Here is a 16,323-nt window from a genome sequence, read left to right on the forward strand (position 1 = left end):
CTTGTAATAATCAACTATCATGTATTGTAGTATATATTGTCAAAAATAATATAGGCCATCCAAATTTTCTTTTTGCCCATCATCACAGAATTGAATGGATAAGTTTAGAGTTTTTCTTCGGTAGTGGTTTCATGACTAAGCAAGGAAAAGGTCTTGACTCATTGTCCATAAGCCATTGAGCAGTGAGTATATTTATCAATACAATTATATTAATGAGAACCTGAATTAGATAGGACCACAATAATCAATCTTTTCTTCACATTCATTGAATGTGCTGAAAATTGGATCCTGTTTAGTGTATCTCAAAAGTACCACTTAGAAGAAACAACAGAGAAGACTATTCTAATGTAACTATTCGAATATGTTTTTGCTTTGAGGGGGCCCAGAAAAATCATTTCAATAAGCTTGCAAAAGCAAAAACTTAGAATTACTTTGGGATAATCACTATACTAATGCGGTTCTTTTTTGTAGGAGAGTAAAAGATAGAAGTATTTCTTGATAAACTCCCAAATGATAAGAGCTAGGTTTACATACATACATACATACATATATATATATATATATATATATATATATATATATATATATATATATATATATATATATATATATATATATATATATATATAAATTGATGTAGAAGAAAACACAGGTTGAGAATAAAGCGCGCTTAGCATATTTGGTTACAGCAAATCCATGAAAAAAGAAAAGAATAATAAAAAATTTCAAAAAACTAATTAAAACCTTTAATTTTATTAATCTTCTAATAAAATAAAAAATAAAAGACCAGGTTTTTTAAATAAAATTAAATTTTTAAGTAATATATCCCGCAACCAAACACTTCCATGCTACTAATCAGATACGATCCAACTAGCTAGTCTAATCAGCCTATTGGCCAACTCACTCGATGTGCAAGATTCAGAGATCTAGTCTGCAATTAGGGTTCGGAAGACCGCACCCAACCGAACCCAGTCTGATTTGCCGGTTCGCCTATGAGATTGATCAGGGTCGCCTTATCTGATTAATATATACACTTTGACAGACCTGTCGCCTGGTCACTCCTATATTTGATCTTCGCATCAATGAGCCTCACTTATACCATTTTAGGAATGACATAGGTAAGGAAAAGAGCATTAGTCTTGTCATGCATGACATGCGAGGGAGGGAGATAGAGGGGCATATATTCAAAGCATGCATGATATCCTGATACACATGATCCTAGCTACAGTTCGAGTTAGCAAGGCATATTTTGAGTAAGACTATTTGGGTAGTATATATGCTTATTGCTATGGGAACTATGTGCAATATATACCTTTGAGATTTATAGAGGAGGGCAGTCACAACAGTTGCATACAGTAGGAGCATCACTCCCCCTATGATAATACAATACCAATTTTTGGATCCAATGAGGAAACTCTCTCTCATTACTATTCTCATTTCCCAGTGCTGCTCACCCATGCCATGATCATGATGAGCCATCTTGTGGCAGCATATGGTACTATATATATGTATGTAATCTTATACTCTTATGTCACTATATTGCTAATTCATATTATAGGTGGTTTTTGGTATTGCTATACTCAACAATCAGGTATGTTCCTATGTCTTATCCCAGCTTTGTTTCGATCATTATGCTTAATCCATTTTGTTCCAATATGATCTTAATTTCAGTCTGGAACTACTTAAAGTCTAAAACTACATAAATTATAATCCTAGACTATTCAAAATGCTTGAAAATTGTGCGAAATAACTTGCCTTGGATTTTTTTTATTTTTCTCGTATTATTCTGTTTCTCTTTTTATTTTTATTTATTTATTTAGGCTTGTGGAGGTTTTCCGACTGTTTTGATCAAAATTCAGATACTCAGAGAATTGCGGAAACAATGACTGAAATTTAAATCTTGAGCTGTAATTGTGATCCAAATCTCGAGCGTCCGATAACTAGATCAGATCTGATTCGTGGAACGCGTTCCATCTTATCTAACCGTTTCCAAGAATAGGTTTTCCTGCCTTGATAAGGAATTAGCCAGGGATATTGCTGATACGGAAACCTTTGGAAACGTTCGTTGCTGTAAGCCCGATCCAGCGGCCTCCTTTTTTTCGCTTCAGATACGAGTTCCAACGGTCACCAAATGTATGAAAAAAGAAACCAAAGTAGTTTCGGAAACTGCTTGAACCCCTTCTCTCCATCCTTCTCCCATATATAACGAGAGAAAGCCGATAGCAGATATAATTCTCTCTTCCTCTCTGTCCTTCCGAGCTCGAAAAGATGATGATCTCCCAGCCACTGCGCTTCGACGATCTCCATGTCGAGCGTCGTGGCTCCTCCTTCTGCCTATCAACCAAAGAAAACAGCACCAGCATTGTGAGGCTCCACGCCTTCGGCAAGAGCAGTGGACAGACGACGGTGGCGTTCCATCTGACGGAGAGACGACGGTGGCTCTCCTCCCTTGTGATGTCTGCCATCGAGTCCGGAGAGATGGATGATGGCGGCCGGGTCTTCGACAAGACCTTCTACTCCGAGCTCCAGGTGCTCCGAAACCCGTCGTTGGGACGGGAGAGCATAAGCCGCATGCTGCTCCAGCTGGGCATACTTTGCCCCGAAATTCTTGAAGGTTGCGGCAATTGCATTGCTTTCTTTTCTTCAGCGGCGGCTGGGATAGCGGCGGCCACCGGGTGTCCGGCGGTGGTCGTGGCGGTGGAGATCAGCTTGTTCAGGATTTATGACGATAGCGAGGAGGCGGGAGCTATAAATTCTTCTTTCCCTCCTCCTTGTTCTGCTTCTTGTTCTTCTTCTCTGGTGGTGGAAGGTTTAGAGAAGGTGGAAGGCAGGGAGGGGAGCTGCTGTGCCATTTGTTTGGAGGACTTCGTTCCGGGGATGGAGTTGGCTCGGCTGCCATGTTTACATGTCTATCATAGTTTTTGTGTGGGTAAGTGGTTGAAGGAGACACCAGCGTGTCCGCTCTGCCGTCGACGCGTGTGAATGGTAGTACTCCTACGTGCAGTTATTTGCTTCATGCCTTTTTTTTTCCCCCTTCTTTCTTGTATCCGCTTCTTCAAGTATTATTTTGTTTTATTGATGTAGCCAAATCATATGGTTCGTAGATAAAACGATCAGATTTTCAATTCTAACCTGAAAAGGGTTAAATTATATATATATAATTTTGGCAGCTCCAAATCCTCTGCCCCAGCTCCTGGAACATGGGGTTTGTCTTTGTCTATGCTCTTAAATCAGTTTGTAGGATGTACGTCAAGCCTATAATAACAGAGTAGAGTTAGCGTGCGTGAGAGAGATACATGCTTAAAAGCAACACGGTTGATCCCAAAGTTTACCCGATACCACACTAGCATAGTATCGATACGGTACGGTACAGAATTTTTTTGGTATACCAAATTTCGATACGCCACCTGTACCGGTACCGATACAGAATTGGTATGGTACAATACGCCCTATGCCGTCCAGTTTGGACTGATATGACATACTATAGTTGGTCCATTGGTCGTGCATCACATATCCTTTCTTGCCACTTAAGCAATTAAATTATGTTGGTTTAAATTAAATTACTGGCCACCTGCATATTATAGAATGGTGGGTGATTAGATACAGATAGCTAATAAAAATCCCAAGTCATGTTGGATGTCATTTACAGCTGTTATTTGATTTTATTTTTATGTTTTTTACTTTTATTTTTATTTTTGTTTGGCCTACCTTGAGATGCATGCTCATACTTACCAATTGGGTAACACTGCCCTCAAAAGATGAACTAATACAGTAGCTTGTAATCCCTGTCCTTGGGATTACAATCCTCAAGGCAAATTGGGCCTGGATAAGCCATTTTTAGAACCAATTCATAAAAGCAATTGATATTATATACATGTTTCATCAGCACATCAAACAGGATTCATACGAAATCAGACTTTACTATCATTCATAAGCCTCAAGCAATTTCATGCTGATGAATGTACTGACTCATAAAGTAGTTCGCTAGGCATTCCATTTGGATTTTGTTAAGGCAAAGAAATGCTGCTAACTTGGCATTTGGATGATTTGCCCAATACCTGAGTTGCACATATCTCCTCCTACGATATTAACATATAGGGCTCGATGCCATCCATTGGTGGATTATATCCTGTCCGAGGAGCTAGTGAACATCTGAATTGAGCATAGGTTAGAAGATTTCCATCAGCCTGCTAGCACCTATGGAATACAAATAGGAAACCATCTCTTAACTTGCCAATTCTTTGTGCCAATGGCTATGCAATATTTGTCTTGATCTGCGGGCACAATGATCTTCGCAGTTGAGGAGAAGCCTCGCAACTAAATAGATCAAACATGGAGGGGAAAATGACTATTAATTTGATAAAAAAGTTCTTCATGATGAGGCAGTTGAGGAGAAGCCTCACAAGGATGTAGATTTCTTAGAAAACATGTCCATATGATACATTGAACCTGTGATTTCAGATAAAATGCACAAAATAGAATAACTAAAAAAATCTTACTACATGGAATGAAAGAGGCATACATCATTACTAGCACATCCAGCAATAAGAAAGTACATATTTTACAATCATTTGGCAGGTGACTGAATGTACCGCAAGAGCATTTTTCACATCCCTTCAGAAATCAACTCCATATCCATTCAGAAAACAATTCTGATTTTCAATTAAGCTTTGTAAATTGGCCTCTTGCTTCTGATATTAACCTGTTCCATTTTCCTATACAACCATTGATTCCATGAAATTACACCTACCAAACAGAGAGAGCCATAAGATACTGTACTTGATGCTGTCCGAGATGGTGCTTAGGCAGTGATGAAACCATGCAGTCATGACACAGACAGAGCCTCGACTAGCATGCATGCCTTTGTCCATCTTGTGGAATAAGAGGCTTTATAATCCATCATTTTCTTGAATATTGATCAACAAGTGCCTTTGCATTGTCTGGTGCAAAGAACCTTGCCTGCAGGAAGCATAAAAATGACATCAGACCACAACATACAATTATGTATGATGGTAAGGGCATTTGGATTGTCATTTTTTGCCCATGTTGGGAAAATAATCAATAAGCATGGTAAACTTTATTTTATGGATAATTTTTGCATGGGAAAGAACATGGATTGGAATAACATGCTCCCGATTTGGTCTTATTGGTAAAATTCGCAGCCCAAGCCAATCCCCTTTCTTTCTTATGGTCTGATCCAATTAGTGTGTTCTCTCTTCCTATCCCAGACCTATTCTTCCTTCGCTCCCTTTTCTAAAACTGAACAGACACTGCTATACCTTCCTCATTACCAAAATTTAAGAATTTAAATTATATCCAACAGTCACATGGAAAATGCACTTGGGTACATACCCATATTAATAAATATGCTACAGTTACAAAATCTATTTTTTTTTCCATGCCAACTTGCTAGAACTATCTGCTACTTCTCCCTAAAAGATCATGCAATTTATTCATGCTTAAACCACAATATTTAAGATTAAGAAATATAAAATCTAGTCACTCAATTTTACAGATGGTTCCCGATTTTTTCTACCACCCAGAGTAATATTACCATGCTTTTTTTTAACTCCACAAAAAAAGTATACTCGGTATAGTACCCAATTCATTGTCATATATTGCAGCCTGGCTCCCATAACTGCTTAGTTCGCTAGCTTGTCTTGGTATGGCAGTGCACTAGAATACACAAAGGCACAGTTTGGTTATGTCTGCACTGTCATCATTGAACCTATTTGGTCAGTGCAAAACAAAACCAAACCAAAACTGTACCCTCATGTATTCTAGCCTCAGAAGATTATACTACCTGCTGATACATCTAGCTAGAACTACCAAGCTTTACCTATTTGGTTAGGGACAATCTAATTCATTCACATTCACCTGCAGACCATATTTCACAACTGAAAATAATTGTAAAGTCAAATTCTCATTCTTAATGGCTGCATCTTGCTTTATCATAGTTGTCATGTGTAATACCGGCTCAAGAGAGTTGGAGAATATAAGAAATAGGTACTAATCCTACAATATCGACCATCAAAACTATTATATATTTGTCAATACAATTTTATAACCATAAGGCACCACCAGCAGAGGTTATTCCATGGACATCTCTCTCACTCTCTCATGCATATCGCATCCTTTTCTTGCTTTCTCCTTCACACTTCTTTTTTGAAACGTTACTGCACTATGTTTACTAATGAATAAAATTGAACTCACGACCAAAATATAAACAAGGCTTACTCATCATAGGTTGATATATTTAAATTTTTCTTTCATAGATAAAACTATTTGTCCATGCTAACATGACACGGTGGATTAAACCTTCTGTTTTGTTACTGAATTATAAGATATCCCTCATAAAATCCTTGTTTGAATACTAATAATAATTTTATCCCATTTCACAAAAGAATATAAATATCCTGTTCAACAAGGAGAAAACTCATAACGAATAAATGGCTATTTAAATAATAATTAAATATAGTCTTTCCATGTTTGTGATATGTCATCATCTTTCAATTCAAGTTTTTGTGACATATCTCCTCCTCACCCTCCGCATTCCCCTGCACCCATCCACTCCTTTCATTTTTTGTTCTTTTCAGATAATAAATAATGAGAATATGCAAGAAGCAATGAGAAGACTTATACATACTTGAATAAACATCCTTTCGGCATCTCCAACTTTACCATTTTCTTTCAATATGATCCCCTGGCAAAGTATCAAAGAAAAAAATTCACTCTCATGTAGGAAGTTTGCTCCATAAAAGATCATTTTGCCTCAATCATCTTTCAAACATTTAAAGTAGAATCTGATTCATAATAGAAGATCGAGGAATATAGACTCATAGAGAATGGAACTGAATATTGGAATAGCAACACAAAAATATTGAACAAAGATTCACATTATGAAATTCATAACAAAAGGAGAAAAAAAAAGAACACTACACATCTTATTTTATTTGTGTAGTTACATGAATCACTAATTTGTTTTAACATGCATAGCAAGTATGATGCTCAGTTTCCTTAAGCTATTTATGGTCTCTCTTCCAAAGACGCTTTTGATCAGACTAACAGTTCAATGTCCATCGTAACGCCAATACCGCATTATATCGATAAGGCACTAGTATGATACTGAGGTTTGGATCGATATATGAGTCGAACCAATCCGACCCCAACGGAACTACTCCGTACCACTTGATACTGATCCGTATTGACTAGTTTCAGACAGAACCATAGTTGGGAGTGAGAAAAAGCATTGGAAGTATGTCTTGGTATAGGGTGCATACCGTACCATAACGAATCAATAATATACTATACGGTTCTTGCCACCTATTTGTTAATATAGTCTTCCCTTTTTAAAATGGGTTTCTTAAAGTTTTGTCTTGCATGCAAAGTTGTATAACTATTGCTGAGTGTGTGAATTGTATTCCATGAAAGACAATACTTGAGTCCCACAATCGGGTTGCACCAAACCAGTCAAGGATCGGCATGATTCAAGCTATTTATTCGAGATGGAGCCCGTTCACTTATTAAACCCTCCTCCCCTTCCTTGCTCGCGATGTTAGAAAAAAAATGATTCAACATCCAAGTTTAATTCTTGATAAACATAGATCTTTTCAATCTGTGCATGCAAATAGGAGTGAGACCAACACATAAAGAAGAGATAGACTTTCAGGTCATAAATCACCGCTTGTCAAAAATTTAGCAACTGAAACATGCTTTTGAATTACAGCTGGTGATTCTTGAGCACGTTCAGATTATTGTGAAGGGGAATGGCATTTCTTTTGTCCTAGAATTAAATAAAAAATACCATTTATAAATGCGATAAAATATAGTTTCTAATAATTGCTAGTCACCAAGAACAAAATAAAAAAGAAGATCGTTGCCTAGCTTCTAAATTACCAAAAGAAAAGCCACGTAATGCAGTATACTTCTTAACCACCCACACTGACTCTGATTTGATAACTTTCTGGAGGTTTTAGGAAACAAGCAGTAATATAGGACACACACCAACACAGCCTTTTGAATGATCTTCTTGATAAAAGAAAATTTATTTACTTTAGCAATAAATTTATATTCTTAGTTGCATTCAATTCTACTGGCTAAAAATTCTGTCAAGGGTTCTCTTTTACATAATTAAATACATAAAAATTTAATTACATTGCACTTAAGTGTTTCCTGCCTTCCATAATATAAACACGACTCTGCAAAATGTTGCAGAAACTATATTTAGAGGAAACAAAATGAGAATGTAGAAGATAACCATATGTAAAGCAAATCTGAAATGCACCTTTGCCAAGTAACCTCGGAAGTCATTCGGATGCTCAGAGATGAGTTGATCATAAACAGCCACAGCATCACTTATATGACCCCAATCAGAATAAGCTTTTCCCAGAAGCAAGTCAACCTGTATATTGCATCTCATGCATATTTTTTTGGAATAAAAAAAAGAAAGTAAACACCAGATAGAGAAAAATCTTTTAGACAAATAATTTTCATCTACACCTATAGCAGCAATACTATGGAGATTATAGTGAATTAAGGGGATATGCCCTACACAGCTCTATAAAGCATATATGATATTGACAGAATAATTCAAAAGGACATGGTTCTCATCTGCCAAAAGTAATGAACCCCTATAGTTTCAGAGAGACAGCAATTGATTACAGACTGCCGTGTTAACTAATAGAAAAATGGCTGACCATTCATAACTAGAAGAAAACCAAGAGATTTTACCCAGACTACATGAGATCTTCTTTATTGCAACAACACATTGAACTGCATAAAATAGCAACAACTTCTAAAATTTCCAGCTTTATTCCATTAACATGGTGTTAGCTATGAACTGCAATCGTATTCCTGGCTGTCCTGTAGGCATTGACCCTCCCATGAGTTGGCACAGACAATTGGCAAATAGCAGGGGCTATCAGAAAGGATGAAAGTGAGACAAAAGCAATGTTCTAATTATCCCTCCACCTGCTACCTTATTAGAAATTTTTTTAGAGACATGCTTCCCTAAATCCACACAGAATCTATTCCCACACCCACAACCCACCTGTTTCTAGTAATTAAGCCCCATACCTATCAGTACCGTGTTGGTGACAATGTTTTAAAAGGCAGCTGTTGTATGTGGATGGTCAAGGGACCGGATAGTGCCTATGCATTATGTGGGCCACATATGAGGACCCATATAATAACTAGAAACTTCTTAGTAGTTAATTCTTGCAGTAATGACCATAGCATAATTAGCATATTGACGTTACTAATAGACACGTATCTTGAATCCCTATCTAGCCAATTATATCCACATCCTCCCCAACCATTAGCTCGACCACCTTGTTTTCATGGGCCTACATGAGATTAGCTATAGCATAATTAGCATATTGACATTGCTAATAGACACGTATCTAGCCAATTGAATCTACATCGTACCGAACCATTAGCTCGAGCATGCCTTGTTTTCATAGGCCTACATGAGAATGGCTAAATAAGCGGTTGCATAATGCTAAAAGGGCCACAAATGCGATCACACAATGATAAGTAGGCTGCACGTGTAACAGGACAATGCTAATCCTGCTGTGGATGTGTTAGCAACATGCTTAAGCAAACCTTTTAGGCCCATGTGCGACCCAACGACATATAGAAGACACATATAAGGTATATGGTGCGGTCAATAGACCATATACGCATAAATGGACGCACATGTGGCCTTATGCACCATTTTAAAATACTAGTTGGTGAGGTATTTTCCCAACACTGTTCATGTACCAGCTAGCACTGATACACTGAAAACTGTTTTTCACTTTTTGTTTCTTTTATTGTTTCTACGTTTCTGAAGTTGCTTTCCAGATTTAACAGTTTTTGGGGTTCTAGGCATAGAACATAGAAAAGACCCAGGAACATATAGTTAAGGCTCCAATCGCTATTATTTGAAATTTGAAAAGGTTGAAGACAATGATAATTTGAGGAGAGCAAAGAAGTCGTGCCTAGGTCTCCCATGCTAGCTCTATGCCCTGGTATTGGTTATTTCCATTGTGGAACACAAGTAGCAAGAGGAGATTGGTCTCTTTGACCTCCTGAGAAAGAAACAAAATATTTCTGTTGTGCCCTACCTATTTACCCTCTCTTCTCTATGTGCATCTCTCCCTCTTCCCCTCCCATTATGGTGCTTCCCAAGATCCGCCCCATAACCCAACTTCCTCTACCTCACATCTACCCATCTCTATCCTTATATTTTATCCTCCTAATCTTCGAATCTTGAAAGAGATGAAGGCAGGCATATAACAGATGCTAGAGAATCTCATCTCATGCCAAAATCATAAACTGAGAATTAAGATCAATCTTTATTATCTTATGAAAAGAACAAATGGATGTGAGGGAAATATAAGAAAAGTCCTCTTTGTACTCTTCATTGTCTTCTATCTCCTCTCTTCTTACTTCCCTTCCCACAAATAGTTAGGCCCTTATCTACCCTTTTCAATTATTTGGATGAAATAGTAGTAAAGGGCCGGTACCGGCCGGTACATACCGGTATCGGATCCTACCGGTACGGTACAGCTACATATTTCGGTACCGAACCGTACCGGCCCGTACCGACCGGTACCGATGCATACCGGCCCGTACCGATCGGTACCGACCCATACCGACTCGGTACTGGCCCGTACCGAACCGGTACCGGCCCGAACCGACCAGTCCATACCGGCTCCAATTTTTTTTGGCTTTTAGCCCCATCGGTACAGTACCGGTTCGACTCGGTTTGGTTCGGTACCGTACCGGTACCGATGCCCACCGGTACGTCGGTACAATCGGTACCGCGTACCTTGGTCCTAAGGGTCTTAACCCCACAAATCACAGGCTCAAACATCAAAAAGTAGAGCAAGTTTCTTGTTAGTTCTATTGCTAAAACATTATAACAGAGCTTCCTTAAACCCCACCCATGCAAAAGAAGAGAAATAGAAGTTTTAATCGCGATCAAGAGTTCTGGGTTCAGTTGGCATCATTTTCCTGCGTGAGGAAGCATAAGGAAGCACCAACCTTAGTTCTCCACCTAACACATTTTATTTGTTTCTACTCTTTTTTCCCATTGATATTACTCCTTCCTTGAAATCTTAATAAAATCGGTATAGTCTTCTAGGTCTCCTCATGATGAGTGATGATTGTGAAGGGTAGATGCATATAATGGCAATCGTTTTTCTCGCTAGGTCAAAATTGTTAAGGGAAAGAGGCAAGGTGGAATGATGCTTCAAAAGGTATATTTGGAATATTGTTTTCTTTACTAGCACAATTGGGAAAGCGTCAGATTCACTGTACGTGGAAAGCTTGGAAAGAAAGCCAACGTGGCTTCCAAGCTTTTTTCCCCAATAGATCTTAAATAAAACTTGACTTCCAATCATAACCTGAACAAGAAAGTCTTAAACATTTTTTAAAAAGCAACTAAAGATCATTCAACATTCTAGTTTCATTTAGAGTGTGCATGGAACATTCAAGTCACGTTCATAGTCAGGGCGTTGGTTAGGATGCCAATCTAGATGCTATCCTTCCTACTATTGTTACTGTGGTTGATACTGCCTATGATAGTACCTGATATCTGATAGTATATGGCCATCTTAGCTCGGGGAAATAGGAGATAAAACTGTAGTGTGATTTTGGAAGACATCCTCATTGATGCTAAGACCATGAAGAAACATATTCCCTAAAATATAATGACTGGGAGTATGTGGGTTATACATTGGAATAGGGCCATAATGCCCACTCTAGTTATTTGACGCACCACTGGATCCAATGTATCCAATGCACGATGAAGAGAAGTGCTGCTTAGATCCTCATACATCCAAAAGTTCCTTGGCATGCGAAATCATCGGTACCATCAGATTGGTTGCATGCTCAAACAATCCTGGATCCCCACAGATCGACTCAATGTGCGACATCATTAGTAGATAAATAAACAAAAAGGTTTTATGTGATACACTGTAAGAAAGGAAGAAGAATTAAAAAATAAAAGTATAGATAAATCCTTCAATATATACTCATTTTCGAACCTAGCTAGCATTCTAAACCAAAAGCCTCAAATAATTCAGCGTAGGTATTTTAGTTTCTTCTGATCATCTACACAGGAACTATGCCTATTGTAAGATCAAGTCCCAAATTCTTTTATTCTCATCCACATAATCTAAACACATGCTTCCTGAACCATCTACTTGCAATTACATGCCTTTCTTTATGATGCTTTTTGGGTCTATAAGGCATGATGTAACCATCTCAGTTTGTATTCTAAAATTTTATCCTCTTCAGCACATGGCCCTAATCCTAGATGAAAAAGTTTGGTAAAGTCACATATATTAACTACCCAAAATATTTCATCCAATATGGTGCTTATAAATGTATAGTGCTTCAACAGAATGACTAATTTTCAGTTTCTAAAAAGACATTAATTTCTGAGTATAGGTTGAGCTCTGACATCTGGAAGCTCTAAGATAGTAAGATAATATATTCTTCTCCAACATGATGACCATTGGGTTCTTATTTAACTTGAATAATGTTCTACTTCACCACCACGAGATTTGATGGCCACATGTTATTTATGATCATCAAGGATATAAGTGCTGACTGCTGACCATGGTGGTCCCCGACAAACCATGGTTTGTTGTGCCATGCCAACATGGTGCCAGCACCGGGCACACATGCGTCTTGTGATACGCTTATCATAAAGCATTCACTCAGCAAGCATCTCTATCAACCTTAGTAATTTGGCAATGGTTGAAAAAACATGGTATCCCTCGGTACTGAGACTTCATTTTTTTTCTCTTTTCCTACCCATTTAACACCACCAGCTGAAATATCCATCAGCATCGTTGCTTGGATTCTTAATCTCTATTTTTTTATAACCAGGATTCTTTGTTATCTAAAAAAAAAGAGTATGCTTCTAGGCTCCCCCCCCCCCCCCACACACACACACCGGGCAGAAAAAAAAAAGGCATGTGAAAATCCTATTCATGCTCGGAAACATTAGACCAATGGTATCTGTGTTGTCCGCAATGTAACTATTGTAAGGATGACTTACAAGATAAATGTACATTAAATGAGACCCAAACTAAGAAGTGTTGATTATTTTTTTTAAGCGCCCTGAGTCTGTAGATGCAAATACCAGACAAAAAGATACATCTTCAATAACTGAACATAAAGTTATCCATTAGTAAGACAAACAACTCACTTGGATTGGATCAATCTTCTGTGTTTTCTTTTCCAGGTTACCATTTGCATCCACAGAAATATCAGATCCTTTAAAGCTTTCTCTATTCAATTGTTCCCGGGATGATAAAAGTATCTGAACTGCCTGTATGAATAGAATTTCTAAAATACTTGCTAAAATAACATACTTCAGGAAATTACCATTGCATAAGGACAAACTATGAACGAAAGTTGTCCCAAGATAAAAGAATGGGCCAAATATCATGTCACATTAATATGTATAACACACTTTCCACAAGAAGAATGCTTAATCAGTTAAGAAATGAAATTTATATGCAATAAGGAAATTCTAGCATCGAAATCTATCATTGCATATTAATCCCTTGCTATTTTTTATGTACTTGGGACATACTATGGAATTTAGAGTCTTCTACAATACCAGTATAATTGATAGCCCTTTGTCGCAAATTGGGTAGAGTCTTTCAAAACTTGCTGGCACTGAGTGGTCCTTGGACTCAGAGATAATTATCGAAGAGAAAAAATAATGATACTCTCTAAACTTTATGTATTATGTAATGTTCTTAAATGATATATGAGGTACAATAAAGTATATAGCTGTCCAATGCTTTCTTTCATGTATGTTTCCATAATCTACCAAAGAGTCAAAATATAGACTCCATAGTCCATACAATTAAATCCAGTGTTTCCTATTTGATTGATGGATGTTTGCAAGTCTGGGAACATTGTATAGACTAAATTGTTGCCAGGTCTTAAGCTAATAAGCACCTTACAAAATCAATACACAAGACTGCATGGTCAATTTCAATGTAAAAGCATTTGAAGCATATGAATTTAGGGTCATCAATATGATTCAAGCAAATGGTAACACATGATTGACAATGATGGATGCTCTTGATGCTTTATCATAACATGATTTGCCTCGGTATCGGACCAAAGGTTTGAAATATCGAGGTGTGGTAGCATATCAAGTTATCAACTACCCATGGGCATGGTACATGCCATGTCGAGGGTCGCGACAGCAAAAGGTATTGATGGGTAATTGTTTATGCAGAGATACAGGAGTACACTACATTTGTGTGAATTTTATTAGCCTACAAGCTTTGGTTTTGGGCCTTGTAATATTTTCTTATCTAAATGCTATGTTTCTGTAGAAGAAAAAAGCTGGATTAATGAGTGGTGCCCTACTCAAGGTTTTTTTTGTTTGTTTAAGTCATTAACATGCATAAATATCCCACAACATCACATAACTTGCAATTAAAAATGCATTTAAAAGATGTGTTAGAGTAAGTAATTAAAATATAAATAAATAGAAAATATATTTATAATATCATTTAACAATAGTATCACCAAGAATCCAAAATCATTCAAGTAATTGCTACTATCATCAATGATATGTGCTAGACACTAGCTTATCCAAACTTTTTAACAATTTTTTAATTTTTCAAATTTATTTAGCATGGCCTGAAATGCAAAGTTCATTGTATGCACTTTCTTAGAGCATTCACCTTTTTTTGGTGCATTAATTTATCTTTTTTTTTGGGTAACTTAACAATAGTTTTAAACATATATATTTTCAATTAATTAAAAATATATGATGAACATAAATTTATAAAAAATGCATTGTTGTTTAATCATTTAAGACTAAACCTATATTTTCAATATATTTGTTTTTAAAATATCTTTCTATAAATAATTAGTTCAAGAAACAATAATTAAAAATCAAAATAATTTCATAATTATTTCTAATTGAGGGATTTTGCAGATTGGCCCCATGCCTTATTTTAAAAAATGCTCTGGCCCCTCTAGTAGTTTTGGTCCGAAACTACCATGCTAAGCTTCATTACAGCACCATGTGGTGCTTAAGTACAAGGCACCTGATCAATTTGTGTGCAACTTCACTTATCATTTGCAGGATTGTAAAGCTACTTGGCATGTGATCAATTTGCACTTGTTCTTGGGGATTCCATTAGTGGGTCTAGTTTAAGCATATCCAAAATTATTAACAGGATCAACCCTGTGCAGACTGCCAATTGTTTAGGAAGTTTTGAGCACCAGATGCTATGTTTAATGAGTAGAGAAAGAACCAATCTATGGTCCACATGACCCCTAAATGGTGGTTGTGCATGGATAGCATAGTTGTTTAGTACTAGTGTTTGGCACATGCTATATTGAAAAAAAATATTATGATTGTAAACGTCATCTGTTTTAAATATTCTAGGTTCGACTTTTAGATACTCCACTTTGGGCCATGTCACCAAGTAATCTAAATATCTGCTAGTTATAATGCCCCAATTTTCTATCAAAATGCACTCAAAATACTCATTTACTCCATAATCCTTATCATGGCATCAATAGGGATTTCGTAGGCTCCTTTTTGGACACCGATTCACATGCCCTGACCAAACCGGTTCACTTGACACTTACAATATACTTCCAAATTTTTCAATTTTTTTACGAATCTAAATATCGGCATAGTGATATTTGTTGGAAAGAACATCAAGGGAGAAGTCCATCACATTTTATGGAACTCAATTCTGAGTTCCGGGGAGAGAGTTTTGGTCATTTAACTAGAATTGCAGAGAATAACAGTATTTTTGTCAAATAGTCTCTAGTTCGAATGAGCCAATGAGAAGTGACCCAAAGTGACTTGGACTGGTTTCTAGAGGTGTTTTAGGTTTTTTGAAGTCTTCTTTGGACTTTAGAATCAATCCAAATATATGTTTTGCTCTTTTTCAGCGTCACATCAGATATGAACATAGTCTAACAAACCCCAGGTACCTATAAATAAACCCCCACTCCCCAAGGCTCAAACCATGCATAGCAAGCCCCAAGGGTCTCACCTAGAGCACGGATAGCTTGACTCCCAAGAAGGGCCATATTAAAATCTTATTCTGTTTGGCAGAGAATGGGCCCATGCAGGAGCCCTGAAGCCTAGAAGGCTGAAAGCTCATTCATTCAAGGAAGTTTATTATTCTTTTTCTTTTTTCTTAGATTAGTTTATTATTTTAGATTTTTTTTTGCTGCAGAGGTTAATTCATCTAGCTTATTCTTGTCTACTCCCTTCCCAAATTCTTGTCGATCGCTTGGGACACCACCCCGTTGGGCCATCGATTTGGTGGG

At 37.2% G+C, this 16,323-nt stretch overlaps 1 protein-coding gene across 4 annotated transcripts in view; it reads right to left on the reverse strand.

The window, feature by feature from the left end:
• Positions 1-4,386: 4,386 nt before the first annotated feature.
• Positions 4,387-16,323, reverse strand: part of LOC103705755 — a 32,885-nt gene continuing 20,948 nt past the window's right edge. For 2 of the 4 annotated variants that reach the window (XM_039129990.1, XM_039129991.1), the window contains exons 13-16: positions 13,205-13,327; positions 8,285-8,401; positions 6,647-6,703; positions 4,387-4,959 (exon numbers count right to left, since the gene is read on the reverse strand). In XM_039129990.1, the coding sequence (XP_038985918.1) occupies positions 4,900-4,959; positions 6,647-6,703; positions 8,285-8,401; positions 13,205-13,327 (357 nt within the window). In that variant the 3' untranslated portion in view covers positions 4,387-4,899. The remainder of the gene's footprint in view (positions 4,960-6,646; positions 6,704-8,284; positions 8,402-13,204; positions 13,328-16,323) is intronic. The other 2 variants (XM_039129992.1, XM_039129993.1) reach the window with 1 other exon arrangement.

Source organism: Phoenix dactylifera, chromosome 9 (genome assembly GCF_009389715.1).
Source record: "Phoenix dactylifera cultivar Barhee BC4 chromosome 9, palm_55x_up_171113_PBpolish2nd_filt_p, whole genome shotgun sequence".
NCBI classification, from domain to species: Eukaryota; Viridiplantae; Streptophyta; class Magnoliopsida; order Arecales; family Arecaceae; genus Phoenix; species Phoenix dactylifera.